The 27,356-nt window shown below is 43.6% G+C and overlaps 1 protein-coding gene across 11 annotated transcripts in view; it reads left to right on the forward strand.

Annotated features, from left to right (window-relative positions):
- Window positions 1–27,104, forward strand: part of GPHN (gephyrin) — a 1,934,090-nt gene extending 1,906,986 nt beyond the window's left edge. For all 11 annotated transcript variants that reach the window (XM_078659537.1, XM_078659532.1, XM_078659529.1 and 8 more), the window contains 3 exons: window positions 15,127–15,230; window positions 16,718–16,814; window positions 26,133–27,104. In XM_078659537.1, the coding sequence (XP_078515663.1) occupies window positions 15,127–15,230; window positions 16,718–16,814; window positions 26,133–26,266 (335 nt within the window). In that variant the 3' untranslated portion in view covers window positions 26,267–27,104. The remainder of the gene's footprint in view (window positions 1–15,126; window positions 15,231–16,717; window positions 16,815–26,132) is intronic.
- Window positions 27,105–27,356: the final 252 nt, after the last annotated feature.

A 27,356-nucleotide genomic window follows, 5' to 3' on the forward strand; every position in this document is an offset into this window, starting at 1 on the left:
CTGGGAGCTGTGCGCCTTGTCCCGTCCGACTGGCTGCTCGCTCCGGGACTGGCCGATCGCGGGCGAGCAAGGGCTTCCACGCCCGTTTGAGCTCTGCGCCTGGCTGATCGCTGCGAGCTGAGTCACACGCATCACACGCCAGGAGCTGTGCGCCCTGTCCTGACCGCGGAGCGCTGTGTCTTGCTGCTCGCTCCGGGGGATGGTTACCGCGCACCATAGAGATACCGCTGGATATTGTCACCCTGCAGCCAAGGGGAGCCGGCTTCACCCCCCCCCGCACCCCCCGTCCCCCCCCCCCCCCCCTCGAGATACCGTGAAGCTCCGAGCGGGGAAGCAAAGGTGTGGCACAGCGGACAGCGGGCTGCACAAGCATAGGAGTGTGAGGGCGACCCTACAGCCACGGAGACTCTGGAGAGAACAACAGTGATACTAGTCGCCCCCCTGCTGCCACCGGGATCTAACAAGATCTAACAAGAGCGGAGCTGCAGCCTTTTCCAGGAGTGTTACGAACGGCCGCCTGAATCCTCACAAGGTCTGTGCACAAAGCGTCTAAAGAGCTACTGTCGCCCAAATACTTCTATTTTCACCGGCCAGACATTATCGACATTGTCTCCACTGCCTAAAATGGCGGGGGCCATAACAGGAGCAATAAATTCACCACCACCCCAGATGTCTGCAAAGCTACATTCCAACTAGATCAAGGGTCGCACAAACGGAGATAAGTCTCTCTCCTCCCTACCAAGCAGCAACTAGGAAGCACCAACATAGAAGCAGGACTAACTCGACCTGCCCTCAACAGAAAAGGAAACTGATCTCTCCAACAAAGACAACAACAGACAAAGGACTAAAAATCCTGACTTATCTACTCTTTTGTGGCAGACATCTTGACCGGCTTGCTGAACAGCAACTTCAAAGAGGTATTTTTCATCACCCCACGAGATCACGTATGTTAAATCTCCCCTGCTCAAAATTGGCTGGGGGCATAAAACGGGAGCAGTTTCACCTTAAAGTGACCCTACCCTAAGATCTGGTCTCTTTTAGACTAATCTCTTCTCATCTGCAGCGCACTTTATACATCCATGTATTTACAACTCAGGTGATAGTGTCCTTATTGTAGTACTATACTGCCTCCTGTAACTTGGATATTTCTTAATGTGCACCCCACTCACTTTACAACGATCGCTACCTCATATATTTCTGGCTGTCCTTTAGTGTCACGTGACGCATTAACCTTGATGTTAACACCTATATTTTTGCCTGCATTTCATCAGCATTACCAGTGCAGAAAGTGAATCTGTCCCTCTAAGGCACATCACCAACAACAGAGAAAGGACTACTACAGAAAAATACCCCTCACGCTAGAACACTCGACCACCCCTCTCACCCCCAGATTACTCAACTGCAGATCGGCCCAGAGGCACTCCTCCAACATTGCAGATCTCGTCACATCAATGGATCTTGACCTAACCATTTTGACTGAAACGTGGTTAACTGAAGCCTCTACACCTATCATGGACATATTAGTCCCCCCAATTACAACATCAGTAGACTCGACAGGACCGGCAAGACGGGCGGGGGAATCGCATGCATTTTCAGGAGCAACCTCTCCGTTGCTAAAATCACTTCCCCCTCCCTCACGTCTTGCGAACTCATCTGTCTTGATATCTCCAGCGAGGGCAAACCAGTATGTGCTCTACATCTCATCTATCACCCGCCTAGGGACAACCTCATCTTCACCCAACAACTCATGGACACGATCTCATCCAACGCTGGTCGGCAGATCCCGCAAATCTACCTGGGTGACTTCAATCTCCACTGGAACGATCAGAAAGACGCAGTGGTGAATAGTCTCAAAACTTTCCTTGCCTTGACGCGTTTAACCTCACCCAAATATGCAACAGCCCAACACACGACAAAGGCTCCATACTTGATCTCATCATCGCCAACGAAGACTCCACCCAATCCAACCTTGTGATAGGTCAGACCACCAAATTATCACCTTCTTCATCAATGAAAAGGTTAAACCTATCACGGCTCAACCCACCAAATCTAAGATCTGGAAAAGGGACATGAAGAACCTTAACCCCAACTCCCTGCCTCCCCACCTCACCAATCGCCTCCTTCCCCCTCCTGGCACCTCTGATGTTCAATCACTGACCGACCACTACCTCGACTCTATGAATTCAATAATCAATGAAGCCGCCCCACTGCAACTAAAGAGAGTCTCCACCAAGATCTCGAACCCTTGGTATGATGGCAGACTCAATGAAGACAGGCGTGCTATGCGAATGGCAGAGCGCACATGGAGATCTGTCCCCTCATCACGGCATCGCAAAATACTTAAGAGCAAGAGAAATGCCTACTTTAGGAAAATAAAGCGCGCAAAATCTGATTTCTTCAGCCTTCAGCTGGACCAAGCAAAAAACAGACCAAGAAAGCTCTTCGAACTAGTCAAAACTCAAACCAAGACGCAACCCTTACAATCTAACAGCACAACAAGCGTTATCCCACACTGTGAAGACTTTTCTGCTTTCTTTAAGCTAAAGACCGACAACATAAGGAGTGACCTCCTTAATGATGTAAGTCGATACCCGAGCATCATCAAAAGGCCCGACACCCAACCTAAAAATAACGCTTCCTGGTCGTCTTTCGACACCTACTCTGAAGAAGCAATGCACAAACTGCTCGGCACCTTGAAGCCTTCTAATCACCTCACAGACCCACAACCTGCCAATGCTGTTAGAGACTTCATCCTCGTTCTTCTCCCACTCTGGACTAAAATCATTAACAGCTCCCTTCAGTAAGGTCTCATCCCAGACTCCTTCAAAGTGGGGCAAGTCACGCCCATACTCAAGAAACCTACAGCTGACCCGGCTGACTTAAACAACTACCGCCCTATCACCAATATCCCCACTCTGGCCAAGCTGTTGGAAAAATGTGTGCAACTCCAACTAACAAAACACATTGACCAGTTCGAACTCCTCGACCCTCATCAATCAGGCTTCCGAGCGAAACACAGCACGGAAACGGCCATGACACACATAATTGATGACGCCCTCCAAATCCTGGATCGCAACGACTCCTGCCTCCTCATCCTCCTGGACCTCTCCTCAGCATTCGACACGGTCAAACATGAGAACCTATTAGAGCTCCTAAATACCAGAATGGGCTTATCCGGGACTGTGCTCAAATGGTTCACTTCCTTCCTACACAACCGATCCCAGAAGTTCAAGATCAACAACGTGCTGTCCTCTCCAGTGCCAGTAGATTTAGGCGTCCCACAAGGATCTTCCCTCTCACCCACGCTGTTCAACCTCATCATGGAACCACTCGCTACCCTGCTCCAAGCATCCAATGTACACTTCCATATGTATGCCGATGACACTCAACTTTACCTAAAGGTACAATCCCCGGAAGATATCAAACTTCTGAACTGCACACTTAGGAACACCCAATCTTGGTTGGCCGACAATCACCTCAAACTAAACACGTTGAAAACTGAGTTCCTCCTGATATCACCCCCTGCGAAAATTACCACCACCCAAATATGGCTCAATCACCTAACAGCACTCAATGTCCGACCCACCATCGTGGACTCTGCGAAATCCTTAGGTATCACACTTGACGCAAATCTCAATATGCAACAGCACATTAGCAAAGCAACGAAAGGAGCTAACTTCCAAATCAACACTCTGAGGAAACTCAAACCCTTCCTCCCAGCCAAAGATTTCCTAACTACTGTACAAGCCCTAGTCATCCCCCGCATAGACTATGGAATTGTGGCCCTCAGTGGTCTCCCTAAAGCAACAACAGCACCCCTAAGAGCCTCCTTGAATGCTGCCGCGAGACTCATTTCGGGCTCAAGGAAACACTCTCATATAACCCCTGACTTGAAATCCCTGAAATGGCTTCCCTTCGAAGCCAGAATACAACTGAAAATTGCTGTTATGACACACTCAGCCATACACCACAAGGCTCCCAACTACCTCACTCAAAAGTTGACTATATCAGGAGGCTCGAGATCCAATAGAAGTACAAAAAGTCTGCTCCTGAAACCTCGCAGATTCCGTAAGGAAAAAACTTACAAACGCTCCTTCTCAGGAATGGCACCCAGGATCTGGAATGCACTCCCTCCTGAAACGAGGATTATCTCCTCCACTGCACTCTTCAAGAAAGAAGTGAAAGCCATCCTTATGGCCAAGTTCACCTGATCCTTACTGTTGCTGCTCAGAGACTTTGCACCGATTTTGTAACGTTGGATACTTAATGGTCCAATAACTTTTTATTCATGACCTCCTGACCTCGTTTGCAGTTGGATCAAAGACTCTGCACCGTCCTATAGTATTGTCTATTTTGAGTGTTTACTGGTATCTATTGATCTCTATGGTAGCTGGATCAGAGTCTCTGCACCGCCTTATTTTAATGTCTATTTGAATGTTTATTGTTATCTCTTGATCTGTATTGTAGCTAGCTCAGACTCAGCACCGTCTTATATTATTGTCTATTTGAGTGTTCTCTGTTATTTCATGATCTCTATTGTAGTTAGATCAAAGACTCTGCACCGCCTTATTTTACTGTCTATCTGAGTGTTTACCTGTATCTTATTAGCACATGACTGTTATCCTATTATGCTACCGTTTACTCTACTGTACCCAATTATTATGTCTACTCACCCTCCTGTTGCCCACTCCCCCCCTGTGAAGCGCTCTGATATCTGTCAAGATCTTGTTCGCGCTACTTTGAATAAATAAATAAATAAATAAATAATGTAAGACTTATCTAGTTAGTTACAAAACTATGATCTAGTTCAAGTTCCCATTGTGTAACTAACCAAGGTTGACGTTCTATTCAATCAGACTCTGTTGTAAATATTGTCAACATTCACAAGAGCTTCTACATCTTGCTAATATCTGCTTCCAGGCTGTGGTTATGAATGAACTTCCTGGAGCACTGAAGGCAATTTAGTTCATAGTGTAATCTATAGAAGATAATGTGCCCTACTGGTTCAGTTGCTGAACACTGATTCTGGGGACAGAAGTTTCAGTTCCTTTTTGTGCTCCGTGAGCAAATGCTTAATCTTGGTCTCACTCTGTTCCCCTATCTGCCGCAGTTAGGATCACAAGTAAAATAACTAAATTCAAATGTAAGTGCCGTTTGACATAACTATGCCTCTTCTAGTGTCTGGCAAATGTTATTTTCTTTTGCATGCCCCTATATCTGATAGAGACCTCTAGTCGCAGATTCCTAACTTTGGAATAATCCCTAGTGTCAGACTGGATCCGGAAGATTTTCAAGCAGGATCCCTCCCTGCCCTTCAGTAGGTGGCGTAATTCAGCTCCGAGTGGCGGTGGCATCTTCCATGCCTTAAGTGGCGTGCGCTGTACCTAGATAGGCGCCACCTTGGCATGCGGACATCAGTTCTTTCTTTTCCGTGCTACATAGCGCTGATCCAGAGTGAACTACTCCTCGGTCACCTTTTGACTGTTTTTTTGATGTCTTGTTGACCTTTTTTTAAGATTATTCTTCTGGTTTGAAGGTATGGCACCCAATAAATTGGCTGGTTTCAAACCATGTGAGGCCTGCCAAAGGCAAATGTCGTGACAGATTCCCTACTTGGTGAGTTTGTAGTGTTTGGAGTGAGACCACGACTCCAAGACCTGCGAAGACTGCCACGCCATGCATCCCAAGGTGCTGAGGGAGCCGTCCCTCAAGCTCCTCGCTACGCCCGACATTGGTCGACTCTGCATCATTCGAGGTCCTGTTCATGTGGAAGGTCTCTCAAAGCTCTTTCTTACGTTCTTCTCATTACAAGTTGTCGGGTAAGTCTTACAAGCACAAACAGTTAAAGAAGTCTTCAACTTCACTGCATCTGTCGAAGTCTTCAAGATGTAGGAACGTCAGAACTCGAGCCCCGCAAGACAGCGTAACCTGTAACTTGGTCCACTCCGCGTTTCCCCCATTTTCCCAGAGCAACTCCCACCCAGCGGAAAGAGTTTTTATGAAGCCATGCACCTCCTATTTGAGTTACCCGGCCCTACCCCACTGGAACGCCTTCAGGCCCCAACGGGACCCACACCGACTGGTTTGCCCTCGGTGATAGTTGGGTCCCACGGATTCCTTGCTGGACCAGGAGTGGAGCTGTTGGTGAGACAAAGACCTTCCTCGATGCTCAGTCCAGTGCTGGCGCCCCCTGCAGCACCACCCCCATGTTTATTTCTGGCACAGCGCAAGAGTGGTGTCATATGACTCCAGCTCCGACCGGGTCTATGCTTCCCAGAGCAGAACCAGTGCCTTATTTATTTGACAATTCTGCAGCAATAAGTGATAGACGGAATGCTGAATAAATCAAACATTCACACCCAGTCAAAAGATCTGGGTTACATCTATCGTTCTTTTGCCCACTATGCTACCCCAGTTTGGACCCAGCGATATGCAGATCAGTCTTGACCCTGCTCTTAATGGGAACAGTCCAGCCCGAACTGCCATGATGTGTCCTCTCTGGACCGGAAACAAGCATCCTGGGACTGGTTTCAGAGTATCACCCCTCATCAGCCAGGCTAGCTTGAATCCAGTGGCACAGCGAGCAAGGGACCCACGTCAGGGCATACCCATCCCACTTAGTGATAGCCAGGAGAGGTAGACAAAAGTGAGGGCACAATGTACTCTTCTGGTTACCAGCTTCTTGAAGAACAGGACAACTAGTATGAGGAACAGGTGGAGGCCAGTGGGTGGCAGCTTCTCCCAGGCAGTAGTAGTGGAGCTGGTGGGGTTTAAAAATAGAAAAGATCACTTAGCTGCCTGCCGGCTGCCTCTCCTCCAACCTCTGCTTCTGTATGATCCAGAAGCACACAGGCTCCCAGACTCCTCTAAGCAAATCATTACGCTGCTGTCACCATGAAAGCAGCGTCGTGATTAGTCAGAGCTCCGTGGTTCGGCTCACAGGGGCTGGGAGGCTGTGCATGGTCCCCACCCAGACACTGCATTACAGGCCGGTGGAGAACATGCTAAGTGCTCATGACTGTTTAGCCGGCCCAAGATGGCCGGCCAAACCGCCATGCGCACTTAGAAAGTGCCCCAACGACTCCTCCCCTACTCTGTGAGCAGTCCGGCCCCGCAGAACTGCCTCCGCATGGAAAACTAAAATGATAGTTACAGCTTATCATTTTCTTTTTCCCTTTTTGCAGTGCTGAAAACCAGTGGGGCAATGACGGAGTAGCTGCCCCTCGGATTAGCCACCTTACCTGATACTGGCCTGGTCTCTCCTCATGCTGTCGCTACAGAGGAGGGAGCCGCTTTTTGATGGTGGTTTGTAGGGCGGCTGAGGTTTTGGAGCTTCAGTTGCCCACAGTGGCAGTCAAGACAAATGTCTTGATAGAATTCCTTCTGTCAGGAGTTTCCCCTTCTGAACCCCTTCTCTCAATTAATGAAGCCCTTAGAGATGTCCTACTTAGGGTCTGGTCCAAGCCCTGCACAGGGGCTCCTGTGCGTAGGACACATGCACATCGCCATTGCCCGCTCCTGAGGATCCCAGTTTTCTCACACAGCACCCCACACCGGAGAGCTTGGTGGTCAAAGCCTCCATATCCAGGATTACCCCCAGCGCCCCAGGCTCATTTCCTAACACTACACTGGGTAGAGAATCGAAGAAGCTGGAAAACGTTGGCAAGAAAATGTTCTCCTCCACCAGCCTAGCACTGTGGTTGGTGAACACTGGTGCCTTTTGGGCCGTTATTCCCATACAATGTGGGACTCAGTTGCGCAAGTGCTGCCTATGGTTTTAGAAGAGGCCTGATCCATACTTAACCAGGTTATTGCTGCAGCAAAGTCACCATAATGTTTGAGTTTGACATGACCGACTCACTGGGCAGAGCAATTTCTTCGGCGGGCTTGCGGCGCCACCAAGGCTGTATGCGCCTGCCATTGGGACATGTTTGTTTCCGGTCCAGGGAAGACATGGCTTGGGAGTTCGGGCTGGACTGTTCCCATGAGACACAGGTTGAAGACTGATTTGCGTATAGCTGTGTCTGACCTGGGGTGGCAAAGTGAGCTAAAGAATGATGATGGATTTAACCCAGATGTGTGACTGGGGGTGAGTGTTTGAAAAGTTTCAGCGCTCCGTCCATCATCTCCTTGTGTTTGCTTTGTTCACCCTAAGTTGACAGGGTATGCCCAGACGTGGGTCCCTTGCTCACTTTGCCACTGGATTCAAACTAGCCTGGCTGATGACGGCTGATTAGCCCGAAACCGGTCCCATGATACTCATTTCCGGTCCAGGGAAGACATTGCTTGGCAGTTCGAGCTGGACTGTTCCCATGAGGCACAGGGTCAAGGCTGAATTGCATATAGCTGTGTCTGAACTAGGGTAGCAAAGTAAGCTAAAGAATGATGATTGATTGAACCCAGATCTGTGACTGGGGTGAGTTTTTAAAAAGTTTAAGCACTCTGTCCATCATCTTGTGTTTGCACGGTTAAGGGCTACCTTTCTGCCATCTTGGCATTCTTTCATTTGCCAGACCAACCATCGCTCTTTAAGTCACCTGTTGTGGCTAGGTTACTTAAAGGCCTGCAGTCTGTTTTCACCTACACCCTTCATCATACCTAAGTGGGACCTCAACCTGCTCCTCACCTTTCTCATGTGTCTACCATTCGAGCCTCTGCACAATTGTCTTCTTAGGCTCTTGACTATAAAAACTGCCTTTTTAGGGGCCATAATGCACCCTCCTTATACCACCTTTTATCCGGACAAGCTTGTTCTACGGACACCTGCCTCTTTCCTTCTGGAGGTTGTGACTCCCTTCCATGTAGTACAGAACATCACCCAGCTTACTTTATTTGCTTCACCTCATTACTTCAAAGAGGAGGAGAGACTCCACCGTCGGGACCCAACAAGAGCATTGTTATTCGAACTTGACCGCACAAAAGAATTCCGATCAACTCTTCGTGCGATATGTGGGAGCAAAACAAGTGAAGGCAGTACAAGAAAAGATCATCTTTGCAATGGACTGTCCTATACATTAAGATCTGCTACACATTAGCCAAAAAGCAACCCCCCCCCTCCCCCTTCACCATGAGGGCTTGCCGGCTCACTACACCAGAGCCCATTCTGCGTTAGCACGTAGCGTCCCAGTACTGGACATCTGCAAGGCAGAAATGTGGGCCTCACTGCACACGTTCACCAAACACTACTGCTTGGACAGTCAGGTCTGTCATGACGGGCACGTTGCCTATTCGGTCCTGCAGAACTTTCTGGTCTAATTGGCTCGCAGTCCTACCTATTGCTTGGTTATCTATTCTAAGGTAAGGAATCTACGGTTAGAAGTCTCTAACAGATGAATAAGGTTCTTAACTTTGGTAATACCTGATCTTTTAGAGCGACTATATAGCCGCCTATTCCTTACCGACTCTCCCATCCTACCCGCTCTGTGAACCGATAATGGTGTAGGGAACACCCTTTTAAGCACCTTAGTTTGTGTCACCAGTGGTAAGTGCTCATTATGGTTCCGCACTCCTGGCGTGGAAAGTCACAAAAGTAACTGACGTCAGTGCGCCAAGGTTGCGCCTATATATGTCACTTTACTTCCGGCACAGACCACGCCATGCATAACCAAACAACGCTACCTACCGGTGCTCCGTGATACTGCTTGAAAATCTTCCAGATTCAGTTTGACACCTGGTGATTATTCTAAGAGAAGGAATCTGAGGCTAGTTAGTCTGTACCAGAAAAGGCTATTAGAACATTCTGCCACTAGAGGGCAGAATGTTCTAACAAATAAAACAAGGACTTCAGGAGCCCGAGGAATGCAGCACTCCATTTTATTCAGTGGAGTGCTCCACAGTCCAATGTTCTAATGCAAGATATGCTTTAATTTTTTTCAAGCAATGAAGCAGGCTAAAAAATGTTAAATAAATAACCATAGAGTAGAAGGAGAGGAACTTTTTGGCGCAGTCAAGTACCCATCGTCCTTGGCAAGTAAATCATAAATAAACGTATTGTACTGTTTTGCCTGTGTCACCAGTTTGGTCATGGAAGGTCCTAGTTTTGGGATGCAATTGCCCTCACCCACCTTTTCTTCCAGGGATCTCAGAAGCAGGGTAGAATACCCACTCCACTCCCTCCGCACAAATTGGTTTAAGGGCAAGCAGCTCAGGCTCACCCTAAAGGACCTTACATTCTGACCATATCGGTAATGGAGGCACCATGGAAGTCTTTTAAGTTGTAATATATATACTTTGGATTATCACATTTGTTTTGCAACCAAAACCATAATTTAATGGCACTTCCCCTACAATATTGGTACTGATAACTAACCTAGTAGATTAGGGTTTACGCTGCTTTTGTTTCTGAAAAAATTAGTCGACCGTCCAGGCGACTGGGGCATGAAACAACTGCACTGTGAAACCAAGGGCTGCCAACCGGGTTCACATTTTGTTTTTAACCTCGGTATGGACATTCACCAGGAATAAAACTTAGAAGGCGGACTCCTGAACAACCGGTCCTAATTTGTCTGTCTTGTTGTTATTAATAATTGATTTACTTTTAAAAAGAACACCTGTATTTAGAATTGTTTTATTAACTAATTCGGTGCAGTTGTGTTGAAAGCTGCCTGTGGGTGTTTTACGGGCTGCTACAGGTTAGGGCAGGTTCTTGGGGGTTGGAGGGGAACCTTTGCTTTGTTTCTGTAGGTGTTGCAGTTTTTCCCAACTGCTAAGATTGTGCACAGCACAATTTTTTCTACGTTTGGGGGGACATTTTCTGATTGACAGCTTGTGTGGGTTAGCATTCTAGTTGTTGATACCAGCTCCCAAGCCTTACTTAAGTAGTTCCATGCCACGACGCGCACCTAAGACATGCGCGTCCGGATCGCATCCAGCACCAGCCATGCTGGCCTTTTATCCAATCCGGCGTGCTCCCTCTCTAGAGGCTCTCCTTGCCCTGCATATTAGCACCTTTTATGCTACCGCGCACTATGAGCCTGTCGTGTGTAGTGCTGCTTTTAGATGTAAGATATACAGACAGTGTACGTATAGTGTATATGACGTCCAAATAAATTTTTGCAAATGTAACTTATTGTAGTACACCATACAATACTTCTTCAGTAAGTCTTTGGTCATGTGCGCTCACTCTTTCCTTCCCATGTAAACCTTTTTTCTGTGAAAAGGTCCTCTCAACATTGGCACTTGAGACGGGCAACGCCAAAACAGCCAGTACACAATTTGTTAATTCTGGCCATTGACATAGCTTTCCATGCCAATACTGGTGCACTTGAAGATTGTGATTCTCAAGGCAGGTTCTGCAGCATTTGCATTAAACTGGGTGCTTATGCCCTCAGAGTTATTGAATCAGTCAAATATGAAGCCGCACTTTTGAAACTACGGAGCAAATTCACCTTTACGGAAGGGATCTAGAACTTGTACAGAGTACCACAGTGAGGTTTCATTGACTTCAAATGCCATGGTTGGTGAAGGGACATTTCTATGCATCATTCCAAGCCATTCTCATACACTGTAAAATAAAAGTTCTTGAATTGCTCTTCAACATTGCTTTGCTTACCAAGTGGCAAGCACTCTAACATGGAACATGTTGCAGTGCCAGAGTCACTAAAGGTTTTGCCCAGCCTACTCTTGAGGGGATGTTTCACATCTACACCAATTATGCTGAACACTTGGCAGACAGGGCGTTTTCAGCCTCTCGTTTTTTTGTTATGTCCACTATAGCAGTTATGTTTTCCTGTAAAAATCTAAGAATGCAGCAGAGTGTACTTTTTTCACATCAATATGCGACCAAAGATCCTCACATTTCTTGCATTTGCCATTATCACTCAGCAAAACCTTTGTAAACGGTCACCATATGGATAATATAGCATTCATCGCCCCTTGGACTGATAACCATCATCTAAGTGACACAGTTGGGATGCCTCTTTCTTTGATGCCACACAAAGCGAGAAATATTTGCATTTTAGTTCCTGTGGATATCAAAACAGTGTACCAGAATGGACTAAAAAGTCAATAGCATTCTTCATTAACTCTGAAGATTGTAAAGATGCTTGCAGCATATGATTTAACAAGTGGCAAGGATCTCTTACAAGAAAGAACGTCAGCTGAGGTATCGATTTTGACAGGTCATCACACAACATTTTCACATACGTAGCTAAATCACTGCAAATACAAACAATATCACTCCAATCTTTGTTAAACTTGGAAAGAACCTATTTGCAGAGCATTCCAAGTGACACTGCGTTCCTTGTTTTCCAAAAGTCTGGTGTCATGTTTTCATCACTGTCCCAGATGCTTGGTGATAGCACTCTTTTCATATGTACTTGTCACTATACTTGCATTGAATGTTTAAAGCCTGAGTTGTTGGAAATTCACCTACTATCAATACTGACTCACTTGAAACTGGGGGCTGATGTATCAAGAGTTTTTACCCGTTCTCTGTTGGTGGATGTGATGACACGTATTGGGAAAGGTTCCCAGCCATTTTGCCCATCAGTGAAAGAATCAAAAGCAACCAAAATATCAAATATGATTTTGATATTTCCTAATTCTCTACAGTTTATAAAATAATTAAACAAGACGTAAAACCTGCTCCAAACCCTGTATCTTTAGACCAAAGAGCGCAAAACTGAAAAAAGCAAAAGGAAGAAGAAACAATATTTTAGTGGCATCCCTAAACAACAAAACTCAAGCAGAATAATGTTAGCCCAGCCTTTCTATGCCGTTAGTTTTTATAACAGAGATACATTCTATTGGCCCCTTTAGGAAGAAAAAATGACCTTCAGTCCCCTTTTTCTGTCTTTGGCATTTACTTTGTGGTTGTGCAAGTGTTTTTTCAGTCTTTATATGTTTACACTGGTGAGGGCTATTTCTCTTCCAGTGGTTTTTTATCAGTTATTATAGGTTTAAACCTAAAACTGGACAGCCTAATCGTAGTCTATGCACTTGTGACATCACGCCTGGATTACGCCAACAGCTTATATTGGAGACTTCGGGCATTTCTGACTCTTAGGCTCCGGTCAAATACATTATGCATCGGCCAGGTTGATCCGGCAGGTATCCTTTCGTCATCATATCTCCCCCCATCTGAAGCAGCTTCATTAGCTCCCGGTGGCCAAGAGAGTTGAATTTAAAGCCCTGACATTGGTGTTTAGAGCCATTAGTGGCTAAGGGCCAAGATACCTGAGAAACAGGATCAGACAGTACTAGCAGGTGAGAGCTTTGAGATCTAAACTTGAAAATTCTGCCTATCCCAAGGCTCAACGTGGTGGTAGATCCTTCTCAGTACTGACGGCTAAGCTTTGGAACACCCTGCCTATCCATCTGCATATGGCCATGTCTGAATTCAGTTTCAGAAGGGATTTTAAAACCTGGCTGTTTGATCAAGTATAAATAGTAGTTTCTGAGTCTGTTCGTCAGTCTGCTTTTAGCACCGGGACGCCTCAGTTTGAGGCAACCACGCGCTGTACTGTCATATAGTTACTGCTTACCTATATACCATGTTAAGTTAGCATGAGCTTATTAAATGTTTAAACGCCATTTTTCCTTTTTGCTGCTTCTGCACACCGCACATAATTGTTGTTTTAGCTTTCAGCCTAGAAGAGCGTTGTGATTTACATGAGAATAATATGTTATTGCTCTGATATCAGCTTTGCTTGGTAAACTATGTCTGTACAGTGAGTGCTGAAGCTTCAAGGATAACTCGACACAGTATTGTTGTGAGGTCTGATCTTCGCACCTTCAGTGACATAACATAAGTGCAGCTTCTGCCAAATTCTGGCTTTAGGCGCGTTTTATATTACTTTGCTTAGAGCACACGACACACACTTGATGCGGTTTGCATGCAGAGAGCTGGTGGAAGATGATGTGATCCCTTCAAACTAGGATCTTGAGGTATGGGGCCGCCCTGCTAAAACCCAAAGAGACCTTCTTAGATATTAATATAATATGCTAGTTAGGGAGGGTGAGAATTAGGTGTTGTTAACCCTTATCCATTACAGCATTTTAGCATGCTGTCACCTTTTGCTTTCTATGGACTAGTAACTATGCTGATAACTTTGCTTCTGATAATATGTTTCCTTGTATTATCTAAGATACTGCGTTTGAGAAAACGGCATTAGTAAATAAATATTTCAAATGTGCACGTGTCCTCATTTACTCCACGTTCTGGTTTGAAATGATTGTATAACGAAAGAGTGCTCATGTGTTCCACGTGACCTGAGGTATTGTAAGTTCATGTTCTGGTATGTCTAAAACATTGGGAGTTTGTTATGACCAATGAGACACTGTAGCTAGCTCGGTAAGGGGATTTTGGGTACTGAGGTGAGTTTTGGGCCACCCTAATTCACTGAGGTGCCAAATCTCTATGCACGGTTCTGTAGGAGAACGGAATCCCTGCTACAGTACAAATGACTTTTATTTATTGACTACCCAAAGCCAATTTTAACTACACCATCACCCTATCTACCGGTTTCTCCCCTTCAATTCACATTGAAGGACATTCACCTGTACTGTGGCACACACCAGGACAGGATTGAACAAAAAGATCTCCGCTAAAGAGACCACCTTTGGGGGCCCGATGGGTATTGCAGTGCCCACCCAGTGAGGAGATAGCACGATAATGAAGCATGCCATCTAGGTGTGTGAGAGCAATTGCATCCCAAATTACTGACTCCACCTTTTCAATTCTGAATACTATGGCATGGCGGAACAGCACACTACTCTTGTATATGTATAAACGTTTAAATCCATATGCTTGCTTTTGATTCATTTGCAAAAGATAGACTCTGCAGATTGTTATTGAATCAGTCCAAATCAGCTAGAGATTTTCGGAATAGTTCTGTTTCAAATATGGGTTTTCCTTCCGAATTTTCTCTTGAGCATTATTGTCAAATCCTCTTTCCTCATGCGTGAAAATTTGCATCATTGTCAGTGCTAATTTCTGCTTTGTTCTTTTCCGAAATAGATTCCCTTTGAGCTGTCTTTGGACTTTCCAACTTAAATTTATTTAGCATGTGATAACATTTATGAATACTTCAACATCTGTTTTTTCTGCTCTTATTATATGTAGCCGTAGGCGCCTAATGGAAAGAGTGTTTGGCACATGCTTTACTTGTTACTGTTTTCTTACAGGTAACCCTGTCTCAGCAGTTGTCACCTGCAACCTCTTTGTTGTACCAGCACTAAGAAAGATGCAGGGAATCCTGGATCCACGGCCAACTATCATCAAAGCTAGGGTAACATATATTTATCACTTCAAAAATTGCTCTTAGATTATTTTCCCACAGTCTTGTTTTGTTGTGTCCGAGTTTAATACAGTGTCAGCTAGGCACATTCTGCCATTTTGTGTATGTGCGGATGAATTAAATAGCAAAACTAATGATTAGTGCATGTTTATCTGTGGCTCAGGCAACCAGGTTGTCTTTTCAAGACTATAGTGTTAATTATCTTATTACAGCTGAAAAAGCTCCTCATGCCTCATAGATTGAATCTACGGAGAAAAATATCAAGATGCCTCATTCACAAAACCCTTTGCAGTCATAATGTAACATTCGCAGCTGCAGAAAGTCGATTTTAGGGTCCCAGTTTCCAAATCCTGCTTATCAGCAAGGATTTGAAAACATCTTCTAACATGAAAGCTGTTCTACTGATATTTGGTTGCAGTCTAGGGTGGGGCGGGAGGTGAACAATTATGATGTGGCAACCACCTACAAAGTGAGAACTTTGTGTGTGTGCATGCACAAATATTTTCAATTACTTTTCGCTCCCAATACGGTGTAATAACACCCAACTGAACCCAAGTATGTTTTCAGCAGTCATTTTGGAGGGTTTTTCCTCTGCATCGCAGCATATTTTTAATGTTGAGATAAAAATAATTTTGGTGCATTTGAACTTCAATGCTAAAAAAAACTGTCAAGGTAAGCGATTCATTTTATCTACTTCATGAAAATTGTTGCCTTTGAGTTGTAAAGTTCTTTTTGTGTAAATCGGTTCTAAAACAAACATGTTCTTATGGCTGAAAAGCATGAAACAATGTGCACAGAAGTATCATTTTGGCAGGCTGTGCGCAGTAGTGGATATTTGTTGTTAAGTACATAGGATCTGAAGTGCAGGTGTGAATGCAGAAAGAGGCGCTTACCTTCTAACAGCACTATAAATGGCAACAAAAACAGTGATGAGTATCCAGGCATTTAGAAAGTTCTCACAGCAAATGGAAAATGAATGTTTTGAGAAATATTCATCACCACTTTTCAAGAAATTTGGAGTGTTTTATGTCAAAAGATGAAGTAAACTTTTTCCGGCTGCGAACTTCATCCACATTAGGAATTCACAAGCATTGGTGGTGGGGTGGGGGTAAGAGGCAGTATGTTGTCAAAGGTTTGACAGCGATGAAAGTGGAGTGATAGCTAATTTGAATGGGGCTTTGGCCTAAAACCTAATATGAAGATAATCTGAAAATGCAGAGATCCATGTGTCTCCTTATTAATGTGATCTCACATGCTCCATCTCGTTGAACATAGTGGTGATTCCTTTTTTATTGTTGCAAATTTACCAACATGTGGATAGCAAGTGCGCTACAAAAATACCAATAACATAACAAAATAATGTTTTTGTGCCTATCTTTCTGGTGTGTGTGGCCTGCTTGCAGGATGAGAGGGAATATATTTCAGCTGAGAGGAAGAATCTAATTTGAAATGTTGTCTCCCTTGGATCTCCTCTCCAGTTATCATGCGATGTGAAGTTGGATCCTCGGCCTGAATATCACCGCTGCATACTGACTTGGCATCACCAAGAACCACTGCCTTGGGCACAGAGTACAGGTTGGTGCATTAAGATCTTGAGGTGTAACTCATTTGAATGCAAGGAAAATAATGATCGTTCTTTGTACAATTGAGGGCATTTCATACTGTTTTAGTAAGTCCTTTGCATGTGCATACCAACGGTAAGCTTTCACAGAAGTAGGGTATTTGAGATAAGGTAACCTTTTTTTCCCCCAGTTGTATCATCTCTCATAACTGTGTGACCCACAATGCTTTTATGATTTCTCACTAACTTTCTGCAAGGTAATTTATTTCAGCATTCACGATTTTATACAGTATTATAATGTATTGCTAGAAAACATCATTCAATGTAGTGGTACTTAATTTTTATTTAATTTTTGAAGGGTAGATTGATTGCAAACTGTTAACAAAATGTCAGCGACTGATTATGAATTAGCATATGATTCCCACATTCTAATTTACCTCTATAGTCCTGAGTATAATTGATTTTTCTGTTTTTAACATCCCTACCGGTGTCAACACGGCACCACAAGAATGACGGATGATCTGAGCATGAGTGAATTATTTTTGTGTAGTTAGGTTTGCATTTGTTGACCTTAGCTCAACTCTGCATGCGACAGCATGTATTTTATTCTGTTGACAAAGGTGACTGATAATCCTAGCAAAAATTTCTACAAGTCATCAACTGCTTTTCGTGGATCATTTTGGCAGTGTATGGAGCATGATAATTCAGACCGGTGAACCTCGACCTACATTTTCTGAAAGAAAATTATTTCTACAACATTTATATTAATTAAAAACACTTCCTGTATGAAAAAACAATTAAAATGCTTCCATAATAGCTAGCATTAACATAAGTAGTTATTTGATAACAACAGTTACATGCCATTCCATAAACCATATATATTTTTTTCATTATCTTCAAAATAGTTTTTGAATAATCCGTTCTACAAAGACGAAGATTAGCCCCCTCCCCCCTTATCCGGCCACCTATTCTTCCTATGGAGGCAAAATAAGTGGCACTTACTGTTGGGTTATCAACATATAGTATTTTCAGTAAACTTTGTTTCAAACACTGTATTTTACCATCTGTTGTCGCTATCTTTATATTTGCCGCATGCTTAGTAGATATTTGGTATAGGATGCATTTATGTATACTTGTTTCAGATGTTCTTGCTTTCTGTATGCCAGTATCTAAGCTGCTGAATGATTAGCTATTCGTGCATTAATAGTGCTTTAAGTACAGATGTGCTGAGAGAGTGTAAAAAGTAGCATTATAAGAGACTAATATTGTGGACTCCTGTATAAGGGCAAGGGTGATGGGCCTTGTGTCAAATGTTCTAATGACTCTTGGAGCCTACCGTGTTCAATCTCTTCTCAGTTTGGTTCATTTACTACAGTCTAGAATAAGAAAAGGCATGAAATACGTTGTAGGGATCTGTGAAGAAAGGGTTGAAGTAGAAGACATTCATGATTCAATCCAGTCTTATCTCTTATGTTTAATTCAGATGTTCTACAATTACGCGGCTTCAGTAGAGACAGGGGTTTACGTTTGTGCCTGGTTGGGTGTAGAGTGTTAACAGTCTCATGTTAAAAAAAAAAAATCATACTTCTCCAAGTGTGGTGAGGGACTAGAATAAAATACCAAGTCTATGCAATGAAGAGTTGTTTGCGTTTCTGCCTAAAACACTCTCTATTGTGGTTTATATGGTTCAGCTATATTTAGCCGTCTATTACACATAAACTAGCTTCCACTGGCCCAGTGTTCTTGTCGGTTTTAGTGAGTTATGCCTTTTAACCAAAATAACTTTGCTAGTACTTTGATCTCCAGGTTCATATTTGTAACAGTGAAAGCAGACCTGCAAGTCCCAGCCTGTAAAGTGCTGGTTGCAAACTGTTTCTTTCCCGCTGATTAGTATGGGTAGTAAATGCAAATCATGCAGTCATTGTTATCTCACTACCATGGCCTTTATTTTTTCCTGACTACGTTAGCCAATACATGAATAAAAATGTGCACAATCTCCCATTCAATTTCAAATGTGTCTTCTTACCAACTGGCGGGGCTCTGGGCAGATGTAAGATAGCTGCTGCAACAGCTCAAACCCGTAAGATGCCCCTGGCTTCAGCTGCAGCGTGGCGGAGACTTCTTGTGCAGTTGACGTAAGACAGTGACAAGCTTTTGGTTCAAGAAACTCAGCATGACTGCTTGAGTCCTTTACCATTTTATAGCTGCATCTAACAAGACTGTTGGCACCTTGGTTGGAGTCAACATGTTCAGCTGTTACCATCTCTTGACCTAGGTTGTCGGGCAACGTTTGAAAGCTCACGGTCTTCATATTCCCCCGTCATTACATCTTTTCATCCTGTCCTTCAGCTAGATACTCTGTAGTCCGGAAGGTCAGAGGCTTCTGAGATTCTGTCATGAAGGTGAGGCCAAAACGGAGACAGTTCCATTTGTTCTGTGCAGGCCTTTTCATAAAGTCATATGGCATGATTGTGGCTTTTGCAGGATCTCTGCTTGGTAACAGAGGCTCAAAAAGATGCTTTAGAATACGGTCTGATTATTATTATTATTATTATTATTATTATTATTATTATTATTATGAATCAATTCTTGTTGAGCGCATGGCTACCCATAGGCATCCCAGCGCTATCGAAGCAACGGACATAGACCAGGAGTCTTTACTGCAGGTTCTGGAATAACCATGTTTTTAGTTGTTTCCTGAATGTTAGGTGGTCTGGAGTGGATCTGAGCTTGGACGGGAGGGAGTTCCATAGGATGGAGGCATTGTAAGAAAACAACCGTCCACCTGCTCGCACTCTCCTTGTTTAAGATACACTGGATTGAAATAGGTTGGCAGATCTTAGATTACGCATGGGTCGGCGAAAAGTTAAGAGGGCATGATTTATTTTTCGGCCTGTGCCCCAGAGCGTATTGTGCGCAATGCATAGGGATTTAAACTTAACGCGTTCTGCTATGGGCAGCCAGTGCAGTGCTATTATTGCTGGTTTCGCTGGTTGTTTTCCCGGGATTTTGTGTAGTAGTCTGACAGCGGAGGTCTGCACTACTTGAGGCTTCCTAATCATGGTTTTAGGAGATCCTAGGTAAAGTGAGTTGCAATAATCGAGCCGGGGAAGAATCAGTGATTGTACCATGGTTCTGCATGCGGTATCAGGGAGTAGTGGCAATATCTTCCTTAGTTGCCTTAAAATGCCGAAGCAGGTGGCTGCTACTTGTACTGCTTGGTGTTCAAGTTTGAGAGATTTGTCGAGCCAGATTCCTAAGCTTTTGATCTTCGCTTTGGACTGTGGGGGCGGGGGGGCCAAGGCAGTTTGGCCAACTTATATTTGAATGTGCCTCGGCTTTATTTACGAGAATCATTAGCTCAGTTTTGTCCCCATTGAGCTTGAGGAATGATTGGTCCATCCAGGTGGCTACCTGCTCCAGGCAGGATTCTAGGTCAATAGAGCTCTTTTTTGGGTGATTAAGGGCTACCACCAGTTGGGTGTCGTCCGTGTAAGTGACTATTCTAGCTCCAAAAGGCAGTACTATCTCGGCCAGTGGTCTTAGGTACACATTAAAAAAGGTGGGGCTTAACGATGATCCCTGCGGGACCCCGCAAGTAAGTGGAATCTCTCTTTAGGTGTGCCTGCCTTCGAACACTTGGAACGTTCTATCTGTCAGGAAGGATTTAAGCCATGAGAAGGCCCTTCCTACTACTCCTATCTCTTTAAGTCTGTCTAATAAAATGCTATGGTTTACCATATCAAAAGCGGCTGTTAGGTCCAGCAGGATAACTGCCACTGTCCCTCCAAGATCGACCACTTTCCTGAATTCCTCCATTGCTGTTAGGAGTGCGTTTTCAGTCCCATGGTTAGGTCGGAAGTCTGTCTGTGAGCTGTGCAGAATGTCATGTGATTCCAGATAGTTGGACAGTGACGTGTTCACGTGTTTCTCTAGTATTTTGCTGACTAGTGGGAGTAGTGGTACCGCCCGATAGTTCCCCCAGTTATCCGGGTTCAAGTTAGTTTTTTTTATTATAAGTGCCTTCACCATCGCGTGTTTCCACCTTACCGGTATTGTCGAGGTGGTAAGGGAAAGATTGAGCATTTCCAAGAGCACTGGAAGGATGGTTTCCTTGACTTTCCTCAGCATGTGTGCGGGCGCTGGGTCGCAAGGCGATCCTGATTTGATTTTCCCAAAAATGTTGTCAAGGGTATTTAAGTCCATGCTCGGGATTTCCTCCAAAAGACATAATTTCTCCGGCCCACTAGCTAGTTTGGGGTTTGGTGTATCATTCTGCTGAGGCGATTGGAACACGTTACATATGTTGAGAATTTTATTATTAAAAAATTCTGCAAGTTCCTTACATCTCTGAGGGGCTCCTTCAGTAGAACCTTCTGGCTGAGGGCACGTTGATAGTGTTTTCACTATTCTGGCTATTTCGCTAGGGGCGTTGGCTGCTGACTTGACCTTTTCCTAAATATATAGTGCCTGCGCTTTTTTTATTTCTGTTTGATATATTTTTATTGCCTCTCGATATTTTAGTTTTTTTCTCCGGGCAATAGTTCCTCCATGCCCACTCTAGCTTTTTACAATTTTGCTTGAGTTCACGAATATTCGGGGTGTACTATGGGAATCCTTTTTTAGTGGGCCTTTTGGCCCTCCATTTGAGGGGGATAGTTGCATCCAGGGATGCAGTGATCCATTCACATGGCAGTGCATCTGTTAGGAAAGGGTTTTTAAGGCTACCCATAGCTGAATTGTTGGCTCATGTTATCACTGGTATAGCGTTAGCCTCTTTTCACTTCCAGGTTACTTTGGATACTGCAGTGTCCTATGGTTCTGTACTAACCAGCAAAAATGTCCTTTAGTACACTGAGTTTTCATGAATCAAGAGCCACCTCTTCATGCTTAGATGTCTGGCTGCAAGACCGAGACCCTCGAGCACCATTGCTTACCAAAGGTCTGACGTTTTTAGAAAGGGACAAAACAGCCATTCATTCCTAAATGCCCCATCCCCCTTGATCCTGGAGAGGACATCAGTTTTGTTTGCTGCTCAAAAAAGCCTTCTATCTTTTTTTATTTCCCATTTCCCCAGGTTTATTGGGTACTCAAATACGCACCCACATCAGCGTTCTTGTTCGCCGGACTACCATTCATGGCACAGGTCTAAATATTAGCGGAATGTCTCTCGTGCCAAGCTAGCATTCACAGGTGATGCCTTGAGAGCTGGAGGGCGATACGGCAAATGCCCTCTTTCCTTCCTTGGAACAGTTTCAGCGCAAGCCATTAAGAACCACATTTTCTGATCTTCCTCTCAGCAGTTTTCTACTCTTGGATCAAACTGTTTTTCCCGGGATCACACCGAGGTAGAATCAATCGATCCCACACAAGAAGTTTTTCTGTTGTATCAGGCACTTGCACTTGTGCTAGGAGGGAGCCCACAGAGGATGCCCGAGGGTGCCAGATTATCCTTTCACTGGACCAATGCCTCCAGTGCTATCTGAGCTTAAATCCGGTTCCGGCATGCTCATCATGTGAACAGTTTGATAAGGTTTGGGTTCCCTAGCCTCTACAGGCCTCTATAATGGTGCCTTATTAACACCGAAGGAAGTACTCCTAGCTACGTTTAAAAAAAAATAGCCTGAAATTGGGAAAACCAAGCAAGCCTGTGCCTAATCCCCCCCTTGATCCTTTCTACTGGTCATCATTCATCAACGCCACCAGAACACATTGATGTCAGTGGCTGTCAGTATGGACCAAACATTCACCTTCTGTTCCTCTCCATTTTGCCACCTTACCAATCATTCATATCCGTAAAATTAAGTCTGCACACCTTAAAGGACCATGTGTCAAGAGGAGGGTCATGAGCCCCCACTAAGAAGATACGGAGGGGGCTTGTCGTAATTATTATGGAATGGTATACAAAGGATATTGTGAAGGTGGCTTTTATCTTGGCAGACCTGTTAATGATGGTCACTGTACGGTTATGGCAATTATTGAAAAGGAGATTTGTGATCTTACAGTATTATTTCATTGTTCAGGATCATGTGCCTATTGGTTGGCGACCTCAGCGCAGTTAATATCTAATTGGTGCAGGATGTGCATGGGTTTTGCTTCTCCTTGTGTAGCGCAATTTCCTGGTATCAATATTCAGTAAAGAAGTTTGTTTAACTTAGCGTGTCGCCAGAAGCCATAACATTTTCACTATTGGTCTATCCAGGAGATAGCACTGCACCTTGGATGACCATAGTGGTTCCAGACAAAATGGCTCCTTTCAACACTCTTCTCTGAAGTTCGTCCGCAAGCCTTGATGAAGCAACACGGGCAGGATGATACCGGTGGCTCCTTCCTGTTTCAACAAGTGTAACTTCGACATGTTGGAATTCAGCCTGCTCCGGGCCCCCCACCCAGAAGGAGATGCAGGTCACTGCCACTCATATCACTGAACCTGGGTGCTTGGTGCCTGAGGAGTTGATCCACGCCATGCCACATCCTAGACACATCAGATCTGCTTCTTAGACCCATCCAGGACCAGGACTAGTAACCCCAGCCTTGTGGTGATCTCTGGTTTCAAAGCACATTCCTTTCTGAGTCTTACCCATTTCTTCAAACTTACCTAGAATTAAGTATGGTTTACCCATGCATTGAGCATGTAACATCCACCCAAGCCCTTAGCGTAGATGGGGAATGAGCATGAACAGAGGAAGGTTGTGTGGCTATAATCTTACTTACAGTAAAATCACCAGTAACCTTTGTTTACTTAATTAAAAGACGAGCCAAATAATTTTGTGCACCGGCGGGTGGATTCACAGATGGGTGGGATTAATTTTTGTTTATGACAAAATAACAGTAATTAAGGCTGCGAACAGATAAAAACTACATTTGAAGGCACCAATAATCTCGGAACAAATTTAGTGCCATTTTTGTTTTTTAAATATTTAACTATTATGGTTATATTTGGAGAATATAGCCAAATATATTAAATTGTCGTCGCTGCCAAACTATTGTAGTTGGTTGTGCTCCAAACTATATTCTTTGAAACTCTGAAGAGGAAACATTAATGGTTCCTTTCATAAGTCCTCGTTTATTTTTAGGTTTAGCCTAGAGACCTCTTCAACTTTATCGACAGCCTAATGTTTTCCAAAAAAACAAGTAATAAAATGCCTAGATGTATGCATAAATAGAGGGGCTTTTGGCCAGTCCCTCTTTTTTTTCTTTGCTCTGATTAAGTAGCATTCACAATTTGCTTCACCTCACTGCAGCTTACAGCTTGGGGCAATGGATCAATCCGCGTCATCCATTGACTGTCTTGCACTATGGGTGATGGCATTTTTCCCTAATCACGTGCACTGCCGTCGGAGAAGGAATGCACTTGAGTGGCAAGACTGATGTGCCTGAGTTGCTGGGCCACCCTACATGTTTATATTTTTTATATTCAAAAAATAAGTTTGCGTAGTGCATGTGGTTGCCAATTATTTGCATGTTTCTTCCAGTTAGAGGAATAGATAAGTGAAAGAGCACTAGAATCTCTGCGGCATTAGGGCACAGTTGTGTATCGATGCCACTTGTTTACATAAACTTAGTGTAAGTAGGTCCCACTCCCAGCAAAATGTAGTTTGGAGATCGCTCTTTCGCCATACTGTTTGTCGGTTTTAGTGTTGTCTTCTCATGCCAAGGCTTGCACCATAGCTGACAGTTCTGCACAAGCTGGTCTGTTGAACAGTGTATTTTCCTATGTCCGTCGTTTAAGGTCACTTTATTGCATTGCATTTGCCTAAAATGAAAATGAGGGCTCTGTAAAGAGAGCCTATAAAAATAAGGCCACCACGTTCGCTTGAAAACCTATCCTCTTGTGGGAATGGGTTGTAGAAGCCAATAAAGTAAAAAAAAAACACCTGAATACTAGAATAAATTATGTAAATACAACGAAAACATGTATGATGAAAGTATATGGGCGAAGAGTCTGCTAGTTGTAATCAAGGAATGGGTTTCAAAATTCTGTCTTCCACTGGATTTATATTGTATCTAAGCAGAGAGATCTTCTTTCGTCAGTCGTGACCCCCTTATGAGACAATTTAGCACACATCAAAAAATGAAGTAATATTCATATTAGGATATAGGAAAACATTTGGCTAGAACATAAGAAATAGTGAAAATTGCAGTGAATACTTCAGTCGCAAGAACGATGGCACCTATCAGGAATTCAAGATTTAACTGGCTGTGGAATAACGAAATTAAGGTAAAAAAGTATGGCAACAACCAAATAGCGCAGAGATCCACTGAGTCGCCACAGAAAAATCACAAATACTGTGTAGAACTTAATAATGAACTCCATCAGTAACATAGCTCACTATTCTACAGAGGTACCATGCTAAATCTCTAATTTCAAGGTTTGAAAACTTGGTTGTGCCTACTCTTTGAGTGCTGAAAAATGGAATATGCATTTTACTTGGGTAATTGTAGCAAGTTTGTGTCAACATGAATTACTAAGACGAAATGAGACTTTGTTCAGCCATTTATTGAATGGTGTCATAGTAGCTCTCAAAACTCAATGGTCTTCAGATAGATATTTTAGAATCCCTATTTTTGGCGACGCTGGATTAGATAAAGAAAACGTTTTTGCTTTCTTTTCGCTAGCTAATCCAATTTACACCGAGAATACCCGATCATGCCTGGAAAAGCCATGCTGAAGTAACATATAGAAAGACAGAGTTTGTGTGTTACTGCTGCCCTCCAAACACCAAGATGGAATTAAAGAATGGTTCACCTCTACTGTGCAGCCTGTACTTTGTAAAAGTATTAAAATGGCCCTCAACAAATATCCAATTGCCATCCGAGAAGTTTTGTTTCAGTAAAGTTTTTGTTTGTGTTGTAGAGAGCGTGGCACAATTTGGAGTCCATACTTCACAACTCAGTTCCTCACTTTATTCTGCAGAGGAGGGGTTTACTAGAGAGTTCGGCCACTAGAATGGATGTGTTGCTCATACGAGGAGTCTCCTAAATATTCAGCCATTAAGACACTCTTCCAAGAATATATGTGGGTTTTAACATTTTGAAATATTTGAGTTCTGATTTCCTCTTTGGTTTCAGACATGGTTTTGCATCGGTTGGAAAATATGTATTGCTGAATATCAGCCAAAGCTTTGGTATAATAGAGAGAATCTGTGGTCTACAACCAAACTAAATTATTAAGGAGAACCACATGTAAAGTAGAGGGAACATTTTCCATACAAGATTTGATCAAAAAGAAAAATGACAAAACCTTTTTAAACATGTGCATCCTCTCTAGACCCATCAGGGATTTTTGATCATTTCTATAATTTAACAGTTCTTTCTTTGTGATTCCGCAGGAAATCAGGTGAGCAGTCGTCTGATGAGTATGCGCAGTGCCAATGGACTGTTGATGCTACCTCCAAAGACCGAGCAGTACGTGGAGCTTCATAAGGGCGAGGTGGTGGACGTCATGGTCATCGGCCGGCTATGATGGTCCCGGCTGGAGCAGAGCTTTTGATGCATGTCCACATATCATTGACTGTATCCTGTAATATGCAACGGCACAGCTAGTTTTTATGATTTGGATAACGTTCAACAGTATAGTCTACATCTTGAACTAATTTAAAAAAAATGAATTAAAAAATAATACCTTTTAAAAAAAACTCTTATAAATATTCTATTCTGATTATATCAATTCAAGGCAACTTTTTCCTTCATTGCAATTGCTTTGTGTGTTCAATGCTAGTTCTTAGAGCAGTAGCTTTTAGTAGACAGCAGTAGGTGCCTGCAACACTTGTGTTTTTCTCATCTTTGAAATACGGATACTTATGCTCTTAATAAGGCTGTCTGCTTCCTTTATACTAGCCTAGATGACACTGCTGTTCGCCTTCTTAGTATGCTTCATAACCGCTTCACAGAAGAGCTTGCTTGTTCTTTATCCTGTACCTTGTGTTTATGTGCACAGTGCCAAAAGCCGAGTGGCTGCCCGCGGGCTTGGCAGGCAGGGCGCCACCTAGCTGCCAAGTTCACGAATGGCTTCCTGGCAGCCACCCGGCTCAGTACTCATGGGCAGTAACCTGATACCTTTTATTTGAACAAACACAAAAAAACTTGCTTCCTTAAGTGCTGACAGCCTTTTTAACCAATACATTTAAAAATGTACAGAAAAAAAAAATCAAAGACTGATCTTGTACAGATACTAGTGTACCAGCATTCATGTGGAGATTATTAAAGGAAAGAAAATATTGAACAACTCTGTACCATAACATTTTCTGTAATATTGAAACAAAATGAATTAAAAAAATTCCTTGATCATTATTTAAAAAAAATCTTCAAGTGTGAGAATTGTTTGGGAAAGCTTGGGATGGACATTTACAAATACCCTACTTTCATTTTTCTTTTAATGTTAAATTATGGTTAAATGTTGAATGTCTCAAACTGTTTTAAAGGTTGCTGTAGCATTGTCACTCTACACGTCACTACTTGACCAAGATGCAGCAGTCAGGGCAAGTATGTGTACAAGCCATTTAATGCAGACGTTTTAGGGTATGTCATTTAACACAAGCGAGTAAATGCACTCT

Source organism: Lissotriton helveticus, chromosome 9 (genome assembly GCF_964261635.1).
Source record: "Lissotriton helveticus chromosome 9, aLisHel1.1, whole genome shotgun sequence".
NCBI classification, from domain to species: Eukaryota; Metazoa; Chordata; class Amphibia; order Caudata; family Salamandridae; genus Lissotriton; species Lissotriton helveticus.